This window comes from Aegilops tauschii, chromosome 1 (assembly GCF_002575655.3).
Source record: "Aegilops tauschii subsp. strangulata cultivar AL8/78 chromosome 1, Aet v6.0, whole genome shotgun sequence".
In the NCBI taxonomy this organism is placed as follows: Eukaryota; Viridiplantae; Streptophyta; class Magnoliopsida; order Poales; family Poaceae; genus Aegilops; species Aegilops tauschii.
The window spans coordinates 491,226,708-491,246,466 of record NC_053035.3 but is presented as its reverse complement, the minus strand read 5'-3'; the positions used below and the strand labels follow the sequence as shown (position 1 = coordinate 491,246,466).

The following is a 19,759-nucleotide window of genomic DNA, read 5'->3' as shown; positions in this document are numbered from 1 at the left end:
CCCTTCGGTTCAGCAGGTCCTTGCAACATATCATCGGTGCGCCGTTGATCAACTATGGGTGTGTTTGGTAGCATGTATGGACCTAGCCTAGTTGTTCTCCTCTCATACATGCTGAGCGTAGATATGCTCAGTCCATGCATTTGGTGTTGTTTGGCAACGGTGTATGCACTGAGACATGCTGAACTGAGACTTTGTTTGGCAGCCTGCATGTGTTTAGACATGCTGAACAATTTTGAATTTCGAATATTTGTTTTGGATGGTGAATAAAATTGAAAAAACGTGCACAAAAATTTAAAAATATTTTAAAATTCCGAACTTTATTGAAAATTTAAACAAAATTTGAAATTGTAATTTTTTTTAAAATTGAAATAATTTTTGAAATTTTGAACATTTTTTGAACTTCTGAACTTTTTGAAAATTCAAACATTTTTTGAAGTTCTGATTTTTTTAAAAATTGAAACAAAATTTGGAATTCTGAACATTTTTTGAAAACTTAAATAAATTTGGATTTTTTTTGAAATTGTGAACATTTTTTGAAAATTTAAACAAAATTTATTTTTTTGAAATTCTGAACATTTTTTGAAAATTTTAAAAAAATCTGATCATTTTCAAAAAATGTAATTTTTTAAAAATTATGAACTTTTTAGAAAATTCAAACAATTTTTAAAATTTTGAATATTGTTTGAAAATTTAAACAACATTTGAAATTATGAACATTTTTTTTGAAAAATTAAACATATCTAGACGTGGTCTGGTGGATGGGGACGAGGGTCAGGGCCAACATGGCTGCCTGTGGGGTGCATGAGATGGGCATGTCTGAGGGCCCTTTCTTGGATGAGATGGGCATAGCCCAGATGAGCCCATGCACCCTACCAAACAAGCAAAAGTGGGTCGGCTTGGGAACTTTTGCCCTCATGCACCCTACCAAACACATTCTATAGGTCTTGCTTCGCCTGTCTTGATCCTCATGCCATATTCAACCATGATGTTGCCACGCAGATCTATCGCTTGCTTACGGACACTATTATTGTTCCATAGATATTTCATATAAAAATAACAAATATCCCCAGCAAAATGCTTCCCTTATGATCATATTTCGCTTGTACTAGTACGCACTTAACGGGGATATTGTACAATTGATGAAAAGGAGCTAGAGTGTCAAGTTATGTGGATTTTCACATCTAGCTTCAGTTCTTGGACCGCCGGTGTAAGCTCGGTGCCCGCAAAGGCAAAGACGACCATGTCACCTTCACTGAGAACAATGCAAAATCCATCTTCATATTCCGACAAGAAACCCCATGGTTGTTCGCCATGAAGGCAAACTGACACCGCGCCGACTCCGGTGCCACCTTGAATTCCAACTTCATCCAATACCTTATAGCTACAGCCAGCACAAACCTTTTTTAATTTCAACCCATGTGCCTCGCTGCCGACGACGCCGTCGAAGATTGGGATCTCCTCATCCACACCGCCAATGAAACACCCGAGGCGCAGAGCGAAGCCGCTCCGCACTTCCGATATGACGACTTCCACGGTCGCCTCAACCGCGTCATCAAGGGCCGACACAGTGAGGTCTATTGCGCCGTGGTCGCCATGGATACGACGCGTAAACGCCCGACAATCCTGCAGGTCCTTGTGGCGTATCATTGATGCACCATCGATCAGCTGTAGGTCATGCTTTACTTCTTCTGTCTTGATCCTCATGTCGTATTCGACTACAATGTTGCCACTCAGATCTATCCCTCTCTTCGGGCCGATCATGCTGATGGAAGAACCCTACGAAATAAATGTTATTATTGTTTAGTAGCTCTTCATATGAAAGTGAGAAATATCTCGATCCAAAAGTTTCCCTTGTACTAATATATACTTCAAAGGGATATTTTACAGTTGATGACCATGATGTTTGTCATCTGTTGAGCTGAATGGTTACAAGGTGCATAACGGTGTTAAGAGATGGGAAATGCCCCCATTCCCTACCTTGTTTGGTTTTGTTTCAAATCCCAAATATTTGATTTCATAAGCATGTCCAAGTGAGAAGAGAAAAATAGAAAAACCTATGCTATGCATCTTCACATGCATATAAACAGAAGACAGTCAAATTTGTGTGGCTTGCAGAGTAGTAAAGAAGGGTCCAAAATAATTCTGTCTTATTTTCCATTTGGAACACACTTACTTCCATAAAATATTGTTTTTGAGGGTCACTTAGTTGCACAATTTTGAACCGTTTCCATGGTAAATCATGAATTCACAATGTAAGACTTTGTACAGATTAGTCAATCTGAAGCATATACAATGACATCATACAAGAGATTAAGTGGTTTGTAGCACGCTATCAAGAATATGTATGATCCAGTCCATAAGTTCTATGCATGCGACAATGCAAAATGAAAAACAGTAATTTGAAATGAGGAATTAAATAACTTAACCCTTTCAAGTATTTTGGTTTGTCTGATTAACCCCCTCATGTAAAAAAAGTATTGGACGCTCGAAGTATCATTTCCTAGGCACAATTTGGGAGATTGCTTTGCCCAAGTGGGCAATAATTCAAAAACCACGTCAGAAACTGCACCTAGAGATGAAGACAGTATTGAATACTTTAAAGAGAAGATGAATGCATGGTTCAGCCTAGAGTTTCAATCAAGTAATCAAATCTTTGACGAACCCTTTTCAACTACTTAGAACTTTGTTTAATGCTCAATTTACAAGCCTTGGTCTAAGCAGAACAAACACAATGGGGTAAGGTAGGCTTAAAAAAATACAGATAATTATGATACACACCTGTTCCACGCTGATGGGATCATCTCTACGGAAATTGACGACATAATTAAGCAATAGGTCCAAATGATCTCGCACTGCTATGTATCCATACAACTGTATTGGCCTATCATCGGTAGGAGTTTTAGCCAACTTTAAAGAGAAAATTTGGAACATGCGGCTAGGTGGATGACGCTTACAATATCCACTGCGAATGTCAATGAGGCAACCTGCGGGATCTGTTACGTCATTGCCTCCAACCAAGCTTCACATAAAAATACAAGTTATATTTGAAATAAATATTAAATAGTACTACCCATGCAGAAAGTAAACACGCGCCTTAATGTTCCATGGTCAATTAATCATATTTTTTTTCATCCAAGTGAAAACTATCTCTTTTTTTTGCGGGGAAAGTGAAAACTATCTATATTGCTCAAAAAAAGTCTATTGTTTGTTGCTAAAAAAGTGGAAACTATCTACGTTCTCTTTTACCTGAAATTTTACTCTGAATTTGTTATCAACAAGTAAAACACAATGAAGAGAGAGAGAGAGAGAGTCCATTTTACTCTCCTCGGGTATTTCATATAACTCACTAAAATACTTCTTGACTGACTACAAAAACATGTTATTTCAGCCCCTTATAAAAGTCTTGTTTTGTTTCTCTCTTTCTAGAAATCCTATTTTGATTTCATCTTTTTTCACGATGATAAATAATCATAAGGATGTTACAAAATGTTCTCATGATTTTCCACGATTACTTGCATAGGTGATTAACAGTTGGGATACAAAATACATGGTAGAAAGAATGAGAAGGTATGAACAAATTACATGCATAGGGCATGATCACAAAATCTGAACCAAAAGCTTAGGAGAGGCAAATGAGATAAACATCATGATTGGATGAACTGAACCTATTCTAGTAAAAAGCACAACTCGAAGCAGGGAGGACAGCGAAATAATTCAGACTTAAGTTGACAACCAAAAACTTTACCGGAGCTCATATGCAATGAACCACAATAACATAATATGACGTGCAATGTCGGTTGATCCTAGAGCATGAACAATGTCATAGAGTAGTAGTAAGAAACGAAAAGAAATAGGAAAGAGGGATATCATCGATCCCATACTCTCGTTACGGTCGGCGATGCGATAGATTTGCTTCCACGCATGAGTGCGCTTGTATATAGAACCGTCACGGTGGCTGCTCTTCCGAAGTACGTCCATTGGGGCTACACCGTCCTCCGAGGGGCCCCGAGATCCACGGCGAGATCTACGGCAACATGGCACACGAATAAGATGGGATCATTAATTAATTATCAGGATATATTTGGGATGATTAACTGAATCATATTTCTTGTCGGTATTTTCCACTGTTTTACTATGCGATTCCTCTCTAGAAGTCTAGATCCAAAACTATATCAACCAAGTAGGGGTTATACCAATAAAACTTTGGCGCGAGAAGAAGAGGAGGAGGAGGAAATTAAAACCCACCGGGAGAGACGACGGGCGGGTGGACTGGGAGGCGGGAGAAGTCGTCGTCGCGAGAGGACGGAAGAGAGGGATGGCGACGAGAGAGAGGAGATGCCACGCATCGTCGGGGCAGGGCAACGTCAGTCGTCGGGGGAGACGGAGGATCGATCGAGCGGGGCGGAGCGGTTTGCCGTTTGAGCAGGCGGCCCACGCCAAGTTTTGTAGTACGAGTAGTAATCTGTAGCTAGTTTTGCATTGCAGGCCCCACAACCAAGTAAACGTGTGATCAAGCGAATTACTCCAGCATAAAAACAGAAAACGTACAATAATAGGTTGACCTGGCAGCATAAAAATAGGCGGAGACATCATTGGCGACGGTGCGCTGCTCTGTTGCCGGTGCTCACTGCATTTCATGATCCGCAACGACCGAACGTACGTAGTTTCCATGCAAATCGATGGGCCATGGCTAACCAATCATGAGACGACATTATTCCAGCACAATCATCATATAATTTCTGATTGGTTTAATTTGTTGGCAGCAGATCAGATCTGGAACCGTGTATGTTTATGTAGATGCATGAGCATGACCGACCCATATGCCGGTGGCGGTGGGTGATTAGATTAGATTATTAGATGCTAATAGGACAGCTGTAGGATTCTCATTTCTCTGCTGCTGCTGCTGCTGCTGACGATCTTGACCTGCCTGCTAGCTTTCTTCTAGTCTAGGCTCTGCCTCTGGCCGGGTGGGTGGATTCCGTGCATCTTCCGCCTGGTTGCGCTAGCTGGTGCCGAGCAGCTAGGAGGCAGTGTAACCAACGAACGTACGGCTGATAGAAAATTCAGCCCCTGCTTTCCTTCCATTTGAACGTACGGCCCACTGGAAGGACGACAGCCGTACGTTCGTTTGTTGGTTACACTGCCTCCTTTCCTTCCGTGGACCATCATTTTGTCCTGCATGCATGCAAAGGAGGTCCAGAAACGAACCTCGTTTTCCATTTGAACACTCCCAACCCAAGGTATTCAAGGCTGTCACACGGTATGCGCAGAACCAGCACATTTGCACCATGGCAAGCCTGTCACGCGCTATGCGCAGATCTATGTGGTTTCACTGTAAATTCATAACGACAACTCTGCACGAGCTTTACAAGTACCCAACTCCAACTGTGTCAAGCCCCAACACAGGAGCTAAATTCTCCTTCCTTTTCGCCCTTTCTGAACCTCCCGCGAGCTGTAGGTAGCTAATGTTACAAGTGCCACGACCCAGTAAACCTCACGCCAGCAGGCAGCACCACCACCATCATCTCGCTCTCAAGGCTCGAGTAGGTTTACGAGCTGGTCTAAAAATAATATGGAGAGGCTGATTATAACTTGCTACTCACAGCTTATAAGTTTTTTATTTATTTGGAGATAGTTACAGCTGACCTGAGTTCAAGTACAGGCGCCACCAGGGAACGAAAAAACAACAAGGTACTACCGCGCTGTTTCCAACGCGCACGGCGCACCCACCTCACCTCGAGTCAGTCTCCTATACAACCAGTCAGTCATTCTATAGAAACTTTTTCTACTTCAGACAATAATCATATGACTAAACTAATCTAGATACTCCCTCCGTTCCCAAATATATGTCTTTTTAGAGATTTCAACATACGAAGCAAAATGAGTGAATTTACACTTTATATTTAGGAACGGAGGGAGTATTAAATTTGTAAAAACTAATTCAATGGAGAAGTTTCGAAAATTGTCCAACCGTGCAAAGACCCGGCTGAAAAAAACGCATACAAGTTATAGGATAGGCTACCCAAGCCCTTTCTCTCCTAACCCTAGCGAGAGGTGATCTTGGGCGCACCGCGCTGCTACCTTCCGTTCATCGGTGAGATGTTGTCCCCCCATCCTCCTTCACCATACCTATTGTTACGGGAGCGCTTGAAGGCCTCGATCTATGATGGAGATGACGTTTCCTCTATCTTGAAATTTTAGGTAGGCCTTCGTTGTCCGTCGCTTCAACCCTTGCGACAAGTAGTGGCGACGACATGCAATAATTTAGTTCTCGGTGGTGCACTGCTGATAGTGATGGCGTTTGTCATTGATTGATTCTTCCATCTCGATGTTTTTGTATGTGGCAGCGTCTATGGTTCGCAGGCAAAGATTCTCACCATTCATTTTGGACGTGAAACTAGAGACTGTCGGTGTGGTGGCACCAAAACTATCCTTTGCGCTCATCCCGATCACGTTGATGCATCCTCAGGGGTTGACGTGATGCGTGCGAGTTTTATTGGAAGCCGAGCTTTCCTGGTTGTGACGGTTTCTTTTCTTTTCTTTAGGGCGATGGTCTTGCAAAACCTTGGTCATGATAATTTTCAGTCCGCGAGCCATGTTAGGATGGCTTGAGCATTGGAGCGGTATGCCATCGGCCTATTCGAGAGCCCCAGGGAACCCGGCACAATTTCTTTTTACAGTTATGTTTCTACTGCTAGTTTGGTTAATAGACTCAAGTGTTTTTTTGTTAAGAAAAAAAAAAGGTACAAACACCAAGTTCTTTTGTACTCCATGTCTAATTTTGATTTTTGCATGTGACGCAACCAAGTAAAACCTCACGCCAGCAGCACTGAGCCACTGACCATCCCCTCTCTCAGGTAGGTTTACAAGCTGGCCTATAAAAATACTACTCACTTTTCTAAATCGTTTCAGACAACTGAAATTGAACTACATCTTATAAAGGTGAACATAGGGAATATTAAAGAGAGGTTAATTATAGCTTGCTAGTTACAGCCAACCTGAGGCAGCCACCAAGAAAGGGGAGGTAAAAACAACAAGCTACGTACACTGCAGTTTTTGACGCGCACGGCGAGCGCACCCATCTACAGTTTCTTCCTCCTCCGATCCTTCCGTGCACGCACCCACCGACCCGGTCACCACCAACGCCGACGCGTCTTCCTCCCTGCCTGCCGCCCGGTAATCTCTCCATAAATATATACCAAAGTCGTCTTCTCCACCCCGGTCTCACCCCAAACCCATTCCGCATCTCCATCTCCACCTCCACCTCCTCCGATCCCATCCACCCCCCACCCTCACCGCCACCAAGTCAAAGATCCAACCTTCACTCCACCACCATGACGAAGCCATCGCCATCCCCATCGCCGGCGCCGGCCAAGGGCGCGGGGTCGCTGCGGGGCAGCCAGCTGAAGCAGCTGCGCTCCCTCTTCGACCGCTTCGACATGGACGGCGACGGCAGCCTCACCCAGCTCGAGCTGGCGGCCCTGCTCCGCTCCCTCGGCCTGCGCCCCACGGGCGACGAGTCGCGGGCCCTCCTCCTCGCCATCGACGCCGACGGCAGCGGCACCGTGGAGTTCGACGAGCTGGCGCGGGCCATCGCGCCGGTGCTCACCGCCCATGCGCCGCGGCTCGTCGACCAGGCGCAGCTGCTCGAGGTCTTCCGCGCCTTCGACCGCGACGGCAACGGCTACATCTCCGCCGCCGAGCTCGCGCGCTCCATGGCCAAGCTGGGCCAGCCGCTCACGTTCGAGGAGCTGCGGACCATGATGCGGGACGCTGACGCGGATGGGGACGGCGTGATTAGCTTCGGGGAGTTTGCTGCTGTCATGGCCAGGTCCGCGCTCGACTTCCTCGGCGTCCCCGCCGCCTGAGATGTGAGATGATGACCGGCCGGGCTCCGGCTGGCTCTGATCGGATGGACTGGTAGTATGATTCTTCTTCTTTGGTAGAACTAGTCGTAGTAGGGTGGTTCAAGGCCCGGACTGGATCAACTGTGACGAACTCTCATGGAATTGCAACGTTGACCTGGAATGTGTATAAATTTTGGTAATTTGGTCAATCGATGCGTCCGCTGCTTGTTGGTGATACCTCTGCCGTATGGATCCGTCCGTCCTGTCCATTTTTGCAAGTAGAGATGGGCATTGACTCATTCGGTTTATTACTGCGTCCTGATTATGATCTTTGTTCGAATTATTTACCGTGACTAATTTATCTTTCAACCTTTTGGAATCATCACTGCGGTGGAGCTGTCGTTGCCATGCAGCAGAGCTAGTCGGAGAGAGGGCTGACGCTACGCGCAAAGCCAGGTCTTAGCCTCGATCCACCGTTCGTGCTCTGCTGCCCGTTTTGTCGGGCGCGGCTTTGTTGTACTTCGTCTGTAAATAAATATAAGAGTGTTTAGGTAGTGATCTAAACACTCTTATATTTATTTACGGAGAGAGTACTGTACAATGCAAGGTGCTTAGGGGGAGATACTTAGAGAAATAAATCAGATTTTTTTTAAGCATCGATGCTTATTTGTACATGGTAGACGCTTAATTAGACGTCTCTTCTATAGAAATAGGCACCGGTGCTTCAGAAAAACCTGAATTATTTTTCTAAGCACCTCCCTATGTATCTAGCATTGTACAAGGTCTAACAAGACCGAGCACGGCGTCGCCTCAAGGGACTCTCTTGGCGGGTGGGGTCTGCGGCCACTTGCCATTGAAACAATCCTGGGCAAATCATTTAACCCCATGTAAACTGGGGCAAATGATCTAACCCCCCGGATAAATCCAGGGGTTGGGATGCAGAGTGATGGAGGAGGAAGGAGATTCGATGACCGGCGAGGCGACAGGGTCGCTGTCCATGCATTGAATCAGTTTAGGCGGGTGGTGTTGTCGTGGAGGAGACAGCAGAAGGGAGACAGAGGCAGAGGAGATGTCAGGAGGGGGACGGAGGCGAAGAAGATAAATACGGCAGCTGGGGAGTATTCTTTCAATGTCTGGAGGTGGGGAAGAGAAACCCAGGGATATTAGGTGGATGAGATCAGCCGCATTACCAAAAACAACGAAACGACTCCTGAGTCGCCTGCTCTAGGGCGACCCAAAGCAGGGCAACCCGAAAGACCCTCCCTCCCCCGCCGCCACCTCAGATCCCCATCGTATAGTTCGTGTCGTTGGTACCCTCCCTCCCTCGTCTTTGTCAGCCTCTGCCACGGTGGTGGCAGCTCCGCTGCGGAAGGGTCCATGGGTTTTCTTGTGTGGTGGTTGTGCTGCATGAGGTTGTTTGGTGGAGGGCCCGGACTCTAGATCTGGCCAACAGTAGCTCGAACCTCTATTCCAGCCACCAATGCGCGTTGACTCCTAGCGCTCGGAGGCATGTTGATCTTGCCCGCCCCGACGCGGGCGGGACTCCTCTAGATCCGGGCGCTATTCGTGGCCATTCCCCGACGAGATGCCTTGGTTCCCGTCTGTGCAGAGGCGGCTCCTAGTTTACCTCGCCGGAGCTAGTGAACATGTGAAGATGAGGTGGCCGGAGGCTGGAATGGCCCACACTCATGGAGACCAAATGAAGCACTGACGTGCTTCAGTTGGACGGTGAGGTGTGATGCTACGGCCAAAAACCCTGTATCGGTTCTGTCGGCACCGATGTCGACGACGCCTTCAGGCGCCATCTTCCTCCTTGGAGGCGTCTTCGAGAATCTTGACACATCGTCTACTTGGGTGAAAGCCTTAGATTAACCTCCTTAGAGGCGCCGTCTTGGAGACACTGGCTCGTTTGTTGGTTAATTGATGTTTTGGTTGGAGGGTGGTCGGCCAGTTGGAGGTCCATGGCTGCAGGCGCTGACATGATTGATGGTGGTTGCTCCTTGTTCCTTCCAGATTTAGGTGGTATCTCTTGGTGAGATGCACGCATTGGCCTCGTCGTTCGACATTTGTGGAAGCTCTCATGTGAAGCTGGGTTAGTGAGTTCATGGTTCACCTTGGATTGCCTCGTTACCTTCGACACCCATCCCCTTCTTCAAGAGGTGTGTCGGGTGGCAACCAGACGACCAAGCTCAAGCCCTGCCTTGCTTAGTCAGGTGAAGATGGAAGCGTGTGTCCTCCTCCTTGTTGGTTGTATCGACGAGATTAGTGGTTGTGTGTGGTGTTCTTTCCATCCTTTTTGTTCCATGTTCTGTTGTAGCTAGTGTTTCTAGTGTGATTTGTACCTTCTCTCTTGTTTTCTGTTGTGAACCGGGGCCGATCTTTCGATGAGAGGTGAGATAACTACGATTTTTGGAAGGATTTGACCCCCACGATCCAGCTACCAACCGTACAGGGGGAACCGTACACGACTGATATCCACGGCAATGGCTGAACCAACTCCACTGTGTTATCGACCGAGCCAACGGCACGATCGACCTATCCACAAAGAATTTTTCCTGCAAGCAAATCGAAGAATATGCAAGAAAATAATCCTGATGATATGGACATGGCCTCTTTAGATACAAACAAAAATAGAAATCACCTGATTATTTTCTTGCAAACCTAAATGGGTGGGCCCAGTAGGAAATTACGTATGTGTTGCTTCATTGCGTAAGTGTTCATTCATTTATTTTTTATATTTTTTATCTAAGAAAATATATGTTTAAAAAGTTAGTTACTCAATTTTAAAAATATTCCCTGCATAATACAAATATTTATATCATGTGAAAAATGTCAACAAAGCTTTTAGAAAACACTGACAACATTAAAACAAAATGTTCTTGACAATGAAAAGATGTTCATGAACATTTTAGGACAACTTTCATGTATTTAAAAAAATCCATGACATTTTCAAAATGTTTATACCATTTAAAGATAACGGTTTTGCTAAAAATCATTTAGCTGAGTTTTAATTTGGTCTCATTCGCTTTGTGAGCTGTCAGATCTCGGGGCATCCTGATCTCGTGGTATCATGTGACCCGTTTATTGTTTGGCACACGGCCTGTTTTAGTTTTTTGTATTCTAGCGGCCCATTCAGTTGATGGGCTTTTTATTCTATCAAGCTAGGCTCGTTATGTTCGCCATGCTTGGTTACGTCAGCCCAATAAACTGGTCCTTCAAAAAAGGTCAGCCCAACGAACTTGATTTTGTCTGTAAACATTGTGACGGTGCAATAAAGCTTTGGAGTTTGTCTAAAAAACCAACCACTTACATCTTCTTTGACTCAAAAAACTTACGTCTTCTTTCCATTGCAAATTTTAGTTGTTATTATATGGTTCTAGTTTGACCTTGTATAATTTTTGTACATGTGTTTTGTGGGAAATTAACTATTGTAGAGCTTTTTCCGTGCAGGAGCTTTAATTAGATAGTTTTGCACGGGAACTTGAAACTTCAAAGGCGTACTGAAGGAAATATGCCCTAGAGGCAATAATAATGTTATTATTTATTTTCTCATATCATGATAAATGTTTATTATTCATGCTAGAATTGTATTAACTGAAAACATAATACATGTGTGAATACATAGACAAACATAGTGTCATTAGTATGCCTCTACTTGACTAGCTCGTTAATCAAAGATGGTTGAGTTTCCTAGCCATGGACATGAGTTGTAATTTGATTAATGGGATCACATCATTAGGAGAATGATGTGATTGATTTGACCCATTCCGTTAGCTTAGCACTTGATCGTTTAGTATGTTGCTATTGCTTTCTTCATGACTTATACATGTTCCTATGATTATGAAATTATGCAACTCCCGTTTACCGGAGAAACACTTTGTGTGCTACCAAACGTCACAACGTAACTGGGTGATTATAAAGGTGCTCTACAGGTGTCTCCGAAGGTACTTGTTGAGTTGGTGTATTTCGAGATTAGGATTTGTCACTCCGATTGTCGGAGAGGTATCTCTAGGCCCTCTCGGTAATGCACATCACTATAAGCCTTGCAAGCAATGTGACTAATGAGTTAGTTGCGGGATGATGCATTACGGAACGAGTAAAGAGACTTGCCGGTAACAAGCTTGAACTAGGTATTGAGATACCGATGATCGAATCTCGGGCAAGTAACATACCGATGACAAAGGGAACAACGTATGTTGTTATGCGGTTTGACCGATAAAGATCTTCGTAGAATATGTAGGAGCCAATATGAGCATCCAGGTTCCGCTATTGGTTATTGACCTGAAACGTGTCTCGGTCATGTCTACATAGTTCTCGAACCCGTAGGGTCCGCACGCTTAAAGTTTGGTGACGATCGGTATTATGAATTTTTGTGTTTTGATGTACCGAAGGTAGTTCGGAGTCCCGAATATGATCACGGACATGAGGAGGAGTCTCGAAATGGTCGATACATAAAGATCGATATATTGGACGACTATATTCGGACACCGGAAGTGTTCCGAGTGGTTTCAGATAAAAACCAGAGTACCGGGGGGTTATCGGAACCCCCCGGGGAGTTAATTGGGCCTCATGGGCCTTCGTGGGAGAAGAGGAGGGGCGGCCAGGGCAGCCGCGCGCCCCCTCCCCCTCTAGTCCGAATTGGACAAGGAGGGGGGGCGCCCCCCTTTTTCCTTCTCCTCCTCTCTCCCTTCCTTCCCTCTCCGACTCCAACAAGGAAAAGGAGGAGTCCTACTCTCGGTGGGAGTAGGACTCCCCCCTTGGCGCGCCCTCCTCCTGGCCGGCCGCCTTCCCCCTTGCTCCTTTATATACGGGGGCAGGGGGCACCTCTAGACACACAAGTTGATCTGTTGATCTATTCCAGCCGTGTGCGGTGCCCCCCTCCACCATATTCCACCTCGGTCATATCGTAGCGGTGCTTAGGCGAAGCCCTTCGTCGGTAGCAACATCATCACCGTCATCACGCCGTCGTGCTGACGGAACTCTCCCGTGAAGCTCTGCTGGATCGGAGTTCGCGGGACGTCATCGAGCTGAACGTGTGCTGAACTCGGAGGTGCCGTACGTTCGGTACTTGGATCGGTCGGATCGTGAAGACGTACGACTACATCAACCGCGTTGTGCTAACGCTTCCGCTTTCGGTCTACGAGGGTACGTGGACAACTCTCTCCCCTCTCATTGCTATGCATCACCATGATCCTGTGTGTGCGTAGGAATTTTTTTGAAATTACTACGTTCCCCAACATTAGAAAGGTACAAGCGGTAGTAGGAGGAGTACAACCGCAGTTGCACTGTCGCCCTACTGCTACCAAGTGGCAAACCAGTCCAGAAGACCTCGCGTAAGCGGTAGTGGCGGCGGTAGTGAATGGGCGGTAGTACCGCACGCAAGCAAGCGGTACTACCGCTCTACTGTTGCTCCACTTCCGCTTATGTTCAGAAGCTACAACGAGACCAGCGGAGGTGGTGCGGTAGTAGAGGCAGAAGTGCAACGGTGGGAACCCAGGGCAAGCGATGCGTGGACGAACCCTAGACGCAGAAGACGTAGGAACATCCGTCCGCTCGATCGCTGCTTCTGTATCGATACTGGGCACATCCTCACGCGAGCCAACGGCCTGGGCTCTACACTGGGCCACATACCCAGTGCCTTGCGAGCCTAGGTCCGCGACGTCCGCTACTGGCCCACCTTGGCCTAGTAATTCAAACAACCGTTGCGACCGTGCCGCCTGGCCGGATCTACTCGATCGAGTCGGTCACCGGCGCCGGCGCCACCGATGGACGCCGCTTCTTCTTCTTTCTTTGCACCACATTCCAGGAATCAACTTTGGAGAAATCAAGCAAAGTCAGTTTTGGGAGACTTACCTTGGGGAGAGGTCCATGCCATGGTCGGATCGCCGTCGCCGCCGCCTTCCGATTAACTACTTGATGAGCCACCTCTGCCATGTCCGTCTCGTTCAGGCCTAACCTCGCTGGGTTGTCTTGCGGGATCAACGCATCCACCAAAAGAGCAATGTCATCCTCCGAATACCCCACGTTGAAAGCCTCATAGATCACATCTAGTGGCGTTGGCGACGCCACCTCCGGCGGGACGGCGATCGTGAACTCGTCATCCTCCTCCTCATCGTCTCTGGTGCCCTCCGCTAGGGCCCAGAACTGGTCGCCGACTCGCTGGTGACCGTCGGCGGTTGGGGGTGCGAGGTCCAGCCCAAGTCGCGTCCCCCATCGCCTCATTTCTTTTCACCCTCCACTGGTTTCAAACTGGCGAACATTTTTTTTGAGGTGAACTGGGGTTTTATTAAAACTCAATAGTCTCCGGAATACAAATGATATCTTGACGGGACCCTAGCCACACATGGCGACCCACTGGTAAAGAAACATCGGCCTTAACTAGTGCATGAGCTTCAAAGTTGCTCTCCCTAGACTCAAAGCAAAAAAATTGCATCATTGAACTCCCTACTCCTATGCTTAATTTCACTCAGGACGAATGCATACACAGCAGCTGCACCCTTCTTGATGTTTGCTATCACCTCCAAGCAATCTGAAGCAATTGTTAAACGATGGATATGAAGATCTTGGGCCAATGCTAGTGCTTCATTGCATGCACATGCTTCCAGAGATGCAGGATTCATAAGACCATCAAACACAATAGCCGAGGCACCCAAATAACAACCATTATTGTCCCTGCAAACTACCGTCGCACCTCCGCAATTCCCCTGTTTAGACAAGCCTCCGTCAACATTCGGTTTTGTCGATTCACGTGCAGGAGGAATCCATTTAGGCGCACCCTGATGCGCAGATTTCACGACAACAAGTCTTTGTTGGCGGGTATTAGCGATCTCGGGGTCCTCCAAGAATTTGTTGATGAAGCACCAGGTTGAAATCGGGCTCTGGAATTCGTTGCCGTGGATGGCTCTCCTTCTAGCTAGCCCACCATATAGCCCATAAGGTGGCCAAAACTCGGGCTAAATCCTGCTGGTTAGCGCATTCAAACAGCAAGAATAAGCATAGCCTCGCATCTTCATTCTTGTTTAAGATCACACGTTCCAGGAGCTCCTCATCTGCCAATGCCCAAGTGCACCGTGCCATGCGACAGTCGAAGAGGGAATGTCGCCATGTATCCTCCATTGCACCACATATAGAGCATGCGTCCGAGTCTGCCATGTTCCTGGAGCAACGCAACGAACAGAGCCCGTAGGTAGCGAGAAGATGCCCCGTCTATCATAGTGGCAGGCCCAAAAATCGTCTTGCACGTCAAGTACAACATCCACATCAGGGGCCCAAGGTTTCATTATTGAGCGACGCGCGGGGGGTGGAGAGATGGGCCTCCCAAGGTTTCATTACTGACGTCAAAGGCCCACCTTCACTGCACATTTGATTGACTCCCTGTTTACTGCGATCCACGGGCTCCCCCGGTTTCTGCCACACCACCGGAGGAGCTCGAGCGCCCGGCCGGCCAGCATCTCGCCGACAACGGCAGCGCCTTCCACCGTCTCCCTAGCCTCCGCATCCCGCCCTCCACCGTCGACCCCGCATCGCACCGGCCTCCTCCGGATCCGTCGCGCCCCGCTGCAGTTCGCTTCAGAGTGGCTAGTCGAGATCCCCTTTGGCCGCGACGACGGGGATGGAAGACGCGGCGGCGGCCACCGCCGACGTGCTCGCCGCGCTCGCGCCCTCCTGGAGCGCGGCGGTGGTGCTGCTCTCCTACCTCGCGTACCTCGCCGCCGCGGGCGCCCTCCTCCCCGGCAAGCTCGTCGCCGGCGCCGTCCTCCCCGACTCCTCACGCCTCCACTACCGCTGCAACGGTGCCCATCATCTCCCTCTCTCTCTCTCTCTCTCTCTCTCTCTCCCTCTCCCTCTCTCTCTCTCTCTCTCTCCGAGGCGCAAAGCGTTTCTCTTTCTTCCGCCGTCCGTCTGTCTGCTCAGCCGACTCTGACTGGCGCGCGCGCGCGTGTGCAGGTCTGCTCTCGCTCCTGCTGCTCCTGGGGCTCTCCGCGCTCGGCGTCTACATGGGCTGGATGACTCCCACGGTGAGTTCCACAAAAGTCAACCGCATCCAGGAGACTCACAAAAAGTTATGTTGAATTGATCAGCGCATCGATTGTTATTTGCTTGCAGGTCGTGGCTGACCGTGGGCTCGAGCTGCTGTCGACCACCTTCATTTTCAGTGTCATTGTAGGTGCCACTTCCTCTCTCGACATCCATCCTTATTAAGTTTTCTTTTATAGAACTATGATGTAAATTTAGACTTGTCGGAGACTCCTGTCTGAACCCGACTGTCACAAGTTCAGTCATGATAAAGCCAGACTTGGGTAATACAGTAGTATTGAACTTGAACACCTAATACTATTTGGTAACATCTGGTCACAGATGGAACAAATCATAACATCCTCTGGATTAACTCATGTCATGATGTTCCATTTCAGGTCAGTTTCCTGCTATATTATACTGGGTTAAGGTCCCGCCATCAAAGTTCTTCATTGAAACCACATGCTACTGGGAGCTTCATACAAGACTGGTACTTTTGCGGAACTTTATTTCACACAAACAGGACCTTTTATCTTCACAAGTCCACTTCTGTTTTCTTCTTTAATGATGTTAGATATCACTTTGTCAATTCCACTCCTGTTTTCCTGTTTAATGATGTTTGGTGCCACTTTGTCTAACAGGTGGTTCGGAGTGCAGCTTAATCCCCATTTTATGGGAGTTGACCTCAAGTACGTTGCCACTATCTTCCTTGTTTTCTTACCTAATTGTGACACTTGCTGGGAAATTTGGGATGGCATATGATTGCTGTGAAAATTGAGTTATTGGTTTGCTGGTGTAGCTACTCCCATTCATTTGATAATGGTCTTGTTGACCCATTGATAAATTAACAGCAAGTTTGTTATTTTCTTGAGATCTCCTACCTTAAAAACGGACATGCTGGCTTCTATTTTTATATAGATACATGAATACAAATGAATATTTCTTATAGACTGAAGGACAATTGGAAATGAAGTTCAGCATGCTGCATAGCTATTTATTTATTTCTCCATAATTGTTTCCACAGGTCATATCATTCCTATTTTCTGGTGGCAATTAGTGTGAATACAAGTTAATGTTGAATGTTAACTATATATATTCAGTTTCAAAAACTTTCCCCGTATAAGTTTATCATTAAAACAGTAAACAAAATATGAATCGCAGTAAACTATGGACCTGATCATAAATGTTTTTTCTTCTGTTCATCATGGTTGCAGGTTCTTTTTCATAAGGGCTGGAATGATGGCATGGTTGTTTATCAACCTCTCTTTGCTTGCAAAGAGCTACCTAGCTGGTTCAGTTAACCGTGCAGTCATTCTTTACCAATTCTTTTGTGGGGTATTGAACACTGACAACTACTTATTCCATCATCAGCTACTATATTATAAGTGAAATTAATTGTGTTTCTTCATGCAGTGGTATATTATAGATTACTTCATTCATGAAGAATTCATGACCTCCACGTAAGTACATGTTGTTTCTAGTAAATAGATGAAGTAATTGCAATATGCCAGTGTTGTTGCTTATAGAATGAATACGGGGCTTATGGTGGCAAGGATGAAGCTTCATACTTCATTGTTTCTTTTCCTTCCTGTGATCACTTGACCATTATTTCCAGATGGGACATTATTGCTGAAAGGTTGGGATTCATGCTGGTGTTTGGTGATCTAGTTTTCATTCCTTTTACCTTCACTATTCAGGTATTCCATTTATGGAAAAAGGGTGTTATTTGAATTGCTAATGTCTACTCATGCCACTACTGAATATACTTTACTCAGCGCATTATTCCTAAATTTGTTCTCTCAGTCATATGACTATTGAATTTGCAGGTTCCTGTAACAGTATCCCTGTCTGTTGTGTTAAATTATGAAGGTTGACAAATGAGCTGCTCACCAAGTTTTATGATGTGTTGTTGACCAGGGTTGGTGGCTTCTTGGAAACAAAATGGAGCTGCCACTGTTGGCTTCCGTTGCTAACTGCATCATTTTCCTTATTGGGTACTCTTTTCTGTGTCCCTCGCAAACCCTCGATTGGATTACGTATGCTGAATAATCTGCTTCTTGCATTGTAATATCTTTGACCAAGCCTTGCTTCATTTTGCACACAGCTATCTAGTGTTCAGAGGTGCCAACAAACAGAAACATTTGTTCAAGAAGGATCCTAAAGCTCCTATATGGGGTAAACCTCCCAAAGTTGTTGGGGGAAAACTACTTGTATCTGGCTACTGGTAAGTTCTACATTCATCTCGTGGAACCTGTGCTTGTTTTTCTTCTTTGTCGACTAGTTATCTATGCACATCTTGGTCTGAACTGTGTACTGTTGGCTATTTTAGCAGCATCATGTATTGCAAGTGATCTCTTTCTGTTTAATAGTGTAAACAAAATAGAGCCCGCATACACTTTTTTTTCTTCTCAACGGATGAAGAAAAATGCGAGGGAAGCACATGTAGGTAAGTAGTAAGTAGGTAAACAGTCAACACAAATGTGATTCATACTAGTTAGTACACTGCACGCCTGCCTACCTAAATGATGTTCACGAGAAATTTATGCAACCATTGCACTTGACTGAACAGCAGTAGTTTTCTAGACATGTTAAGTTTTTCAAACCTTGGATGTCCCCTTGTCTCTTGGGAGTAATCATGCATGCTAACTGCTGCTGTCCCGAATGTAAAAAATTAAAAGAACAAGTCCCCTCTTTGTCGTTGCGTGTAGGGGCATTGCAAGGCACTGCAATTACCTTGGAGATCTGCTTCTGGCTCTCTCATTCAGCTTGCCTTGTGGAGCCAGGTGAGAGATACCCTTTCTGTGGCATAAAAAAACAATCATCTCAATCCAATCAGGCACGAATAACCTTTGAACTCTTACATTTTTCTGCTGCAGCTCCGTGATCCCGTACTTCTACCCAACCTACCTGCTGATCCTGCTGATATGGAGGGAGAGAAGAGACGAGGCGAGGTGCTCGGAGAAGTACAAGGACATCTGGGCAGAGTACTGCAAGCTTGTGCCCTGGAGGATTCTACCTTACGTGTACTGATTAGCTAAAGAACCAGAAGGCCATGTTGTATTGTTATTGTAGACCGTGATGATCATGCCGAACTAAATGGTATGTTCTTCCGTACATTGTTCTTTGATACCCAGTTTTGAATTGAAGCTGCATCGATCTCTAGCTTGGTAGAGGAAGTGCTGCTAATTTTCATTTGAGCTGTCCTTTTTCTTCTTCATCAGTTACTATTGCTGAAAGAACAGAATAGCGTTGGAAAATTGTAGAAAGTTTTGGACCTCGATAAATCCCGAACATTCGGATTTTAAGCATGTCATCCTGAATGTTTGTCATGGCAACTTTAGTAGATGTGAGGTGGCAAGTTTAGTTGTTAAGACATGGCAACTTTGTTCCAGTTTGTTTTTTTTTTGTCAGAAAATTGCCATGTTTGCCAACCTCGCATGAATTAAGGTTGCCATGAAAAACGTTCGGGTTGCCATGCTTAAAATCCGATCCTTAGGGATTTATCATTTCCAAAAGTTTTTGGTTTGTTTTTCCAGCACGTGTGGTCGAATTACTAGGACACCTGAGCTAGATAGCTGTTTGTAGAACCATGTCCGAACTTTAAAACCACCAGGCTGCTTGCTGCCTGCCTGATGTTATGTTTATACTCCCTACGACAATCCATATTATTTGTCGCCCAAACAGATGTATCTAGACGTATTTCCGTGGTAAATATATCCGTTTGAGCGACAAGTAATATGGATCGGAGGGCCCTTGTATCGTTGAGCCAGAGAAATTAACACAAAGCGTGATACAAAAATGCTTGCTAGTAGCAGCCTAGTAGGCATTGTGTATATATGACAAGAGTGTAAATGACATAGCTCAACGAGTGGCCAATAAACAGTTACAGCAAAAAT

The 19,759-nt window shown here is 45.9% G+C and overlaps 2 protein-coding genes and 1 pseudogene across 2 annotated transcripts; 2 read left to right on the top strand and 1 right to left on the bottom strand.

The window, feature by feature from the left end:
- Positions 1–1,187: 1,187 nt before the first annotated feature.
- LOC109760110 (uncharacterized) lies at positions 1,188–3,978 on the bottom strand (annotated as a pseudogene).
- Positions 3,979–7,199: 3,221 nt separating this feature from the next.
- LOC109760120 (probable calcium-binding protein CML14) lies at positions 7,200–8,056 on the top strand. Its single transcript, XM_020318959.4, has one exon. The coding sequence runs from the start codon at positions 7,335–7,337 to the stop codon at positions 7,866–7,868; it is 534 nt and encodes a 177-aa protein (XP_020174548.1). The 5' UTR covers positions 7,200–7,334; the 3' UTR covers positions 7,869–8,056.
- A 7,110-nt stretch (positions 8,057–15,166) lies between these two features.
- On the top strand, positions 15,167–19,107 carry LOC109760121 (delta(14)-sterol reductase). The gene is made up of 12 exons (XM_020318960.4): positions 15,167–15,640; positions 15,795–15,865; positions 15,954–16,010; positions 16,262–16,353; positions 16,505–16,552; positions 17,078–17,198; positions 17,277–17,323; positions 17,479–17,560; positions 17,781–17,857; positions 17,968–18,087; positions 18,572–18,646; positions 18,740–19,107. Exons 1-12 carry the CDS (start codon positions 15,460–15,462, stop codon positions 18,891–18,893), a joined length of 1,125 nt encoding a protein of 374 aa, XP_020174549.1. The 5' UTR covers positions 15,167–15,459; the 3' UTR covers positions 18,894–19,107.
- Positions 19,108–19,759: the final 652 nt, after the last annotated feature.

Bases quoted from the DNA above. Each gene is read 5' to 3' on its own strand.
- LOC109760120 (XM_020318959.4), top strand. From the start codon at position 7,335: ATGACGAAGCCATCGCCATCCCCATCGCCGGCGCCGGCCAAGGGCGCG.
- LOC109760121 (XM_020318960.4), top strand. From the start codon at position 15,460: ATGGAAGACGCGGCGGCGGCCACCGCCGACGTGCTCGCCGCGCTCGCG. The intron at 17,561-17,780 runs GTATTCCATTTA...GTTGTTGACCAG, and splicing joins CTTTTACCTTCACTATTCAG to GGTTGGTGGCTTCTTGGAAA. The intron at 18,647-18,739 runs GTGAGAGATACC...TTTCTGCTGCAG, and splicing joins AGCTTGCCTTGTGGAGCCAG to CTCCGTGATCCCGTACTTCT.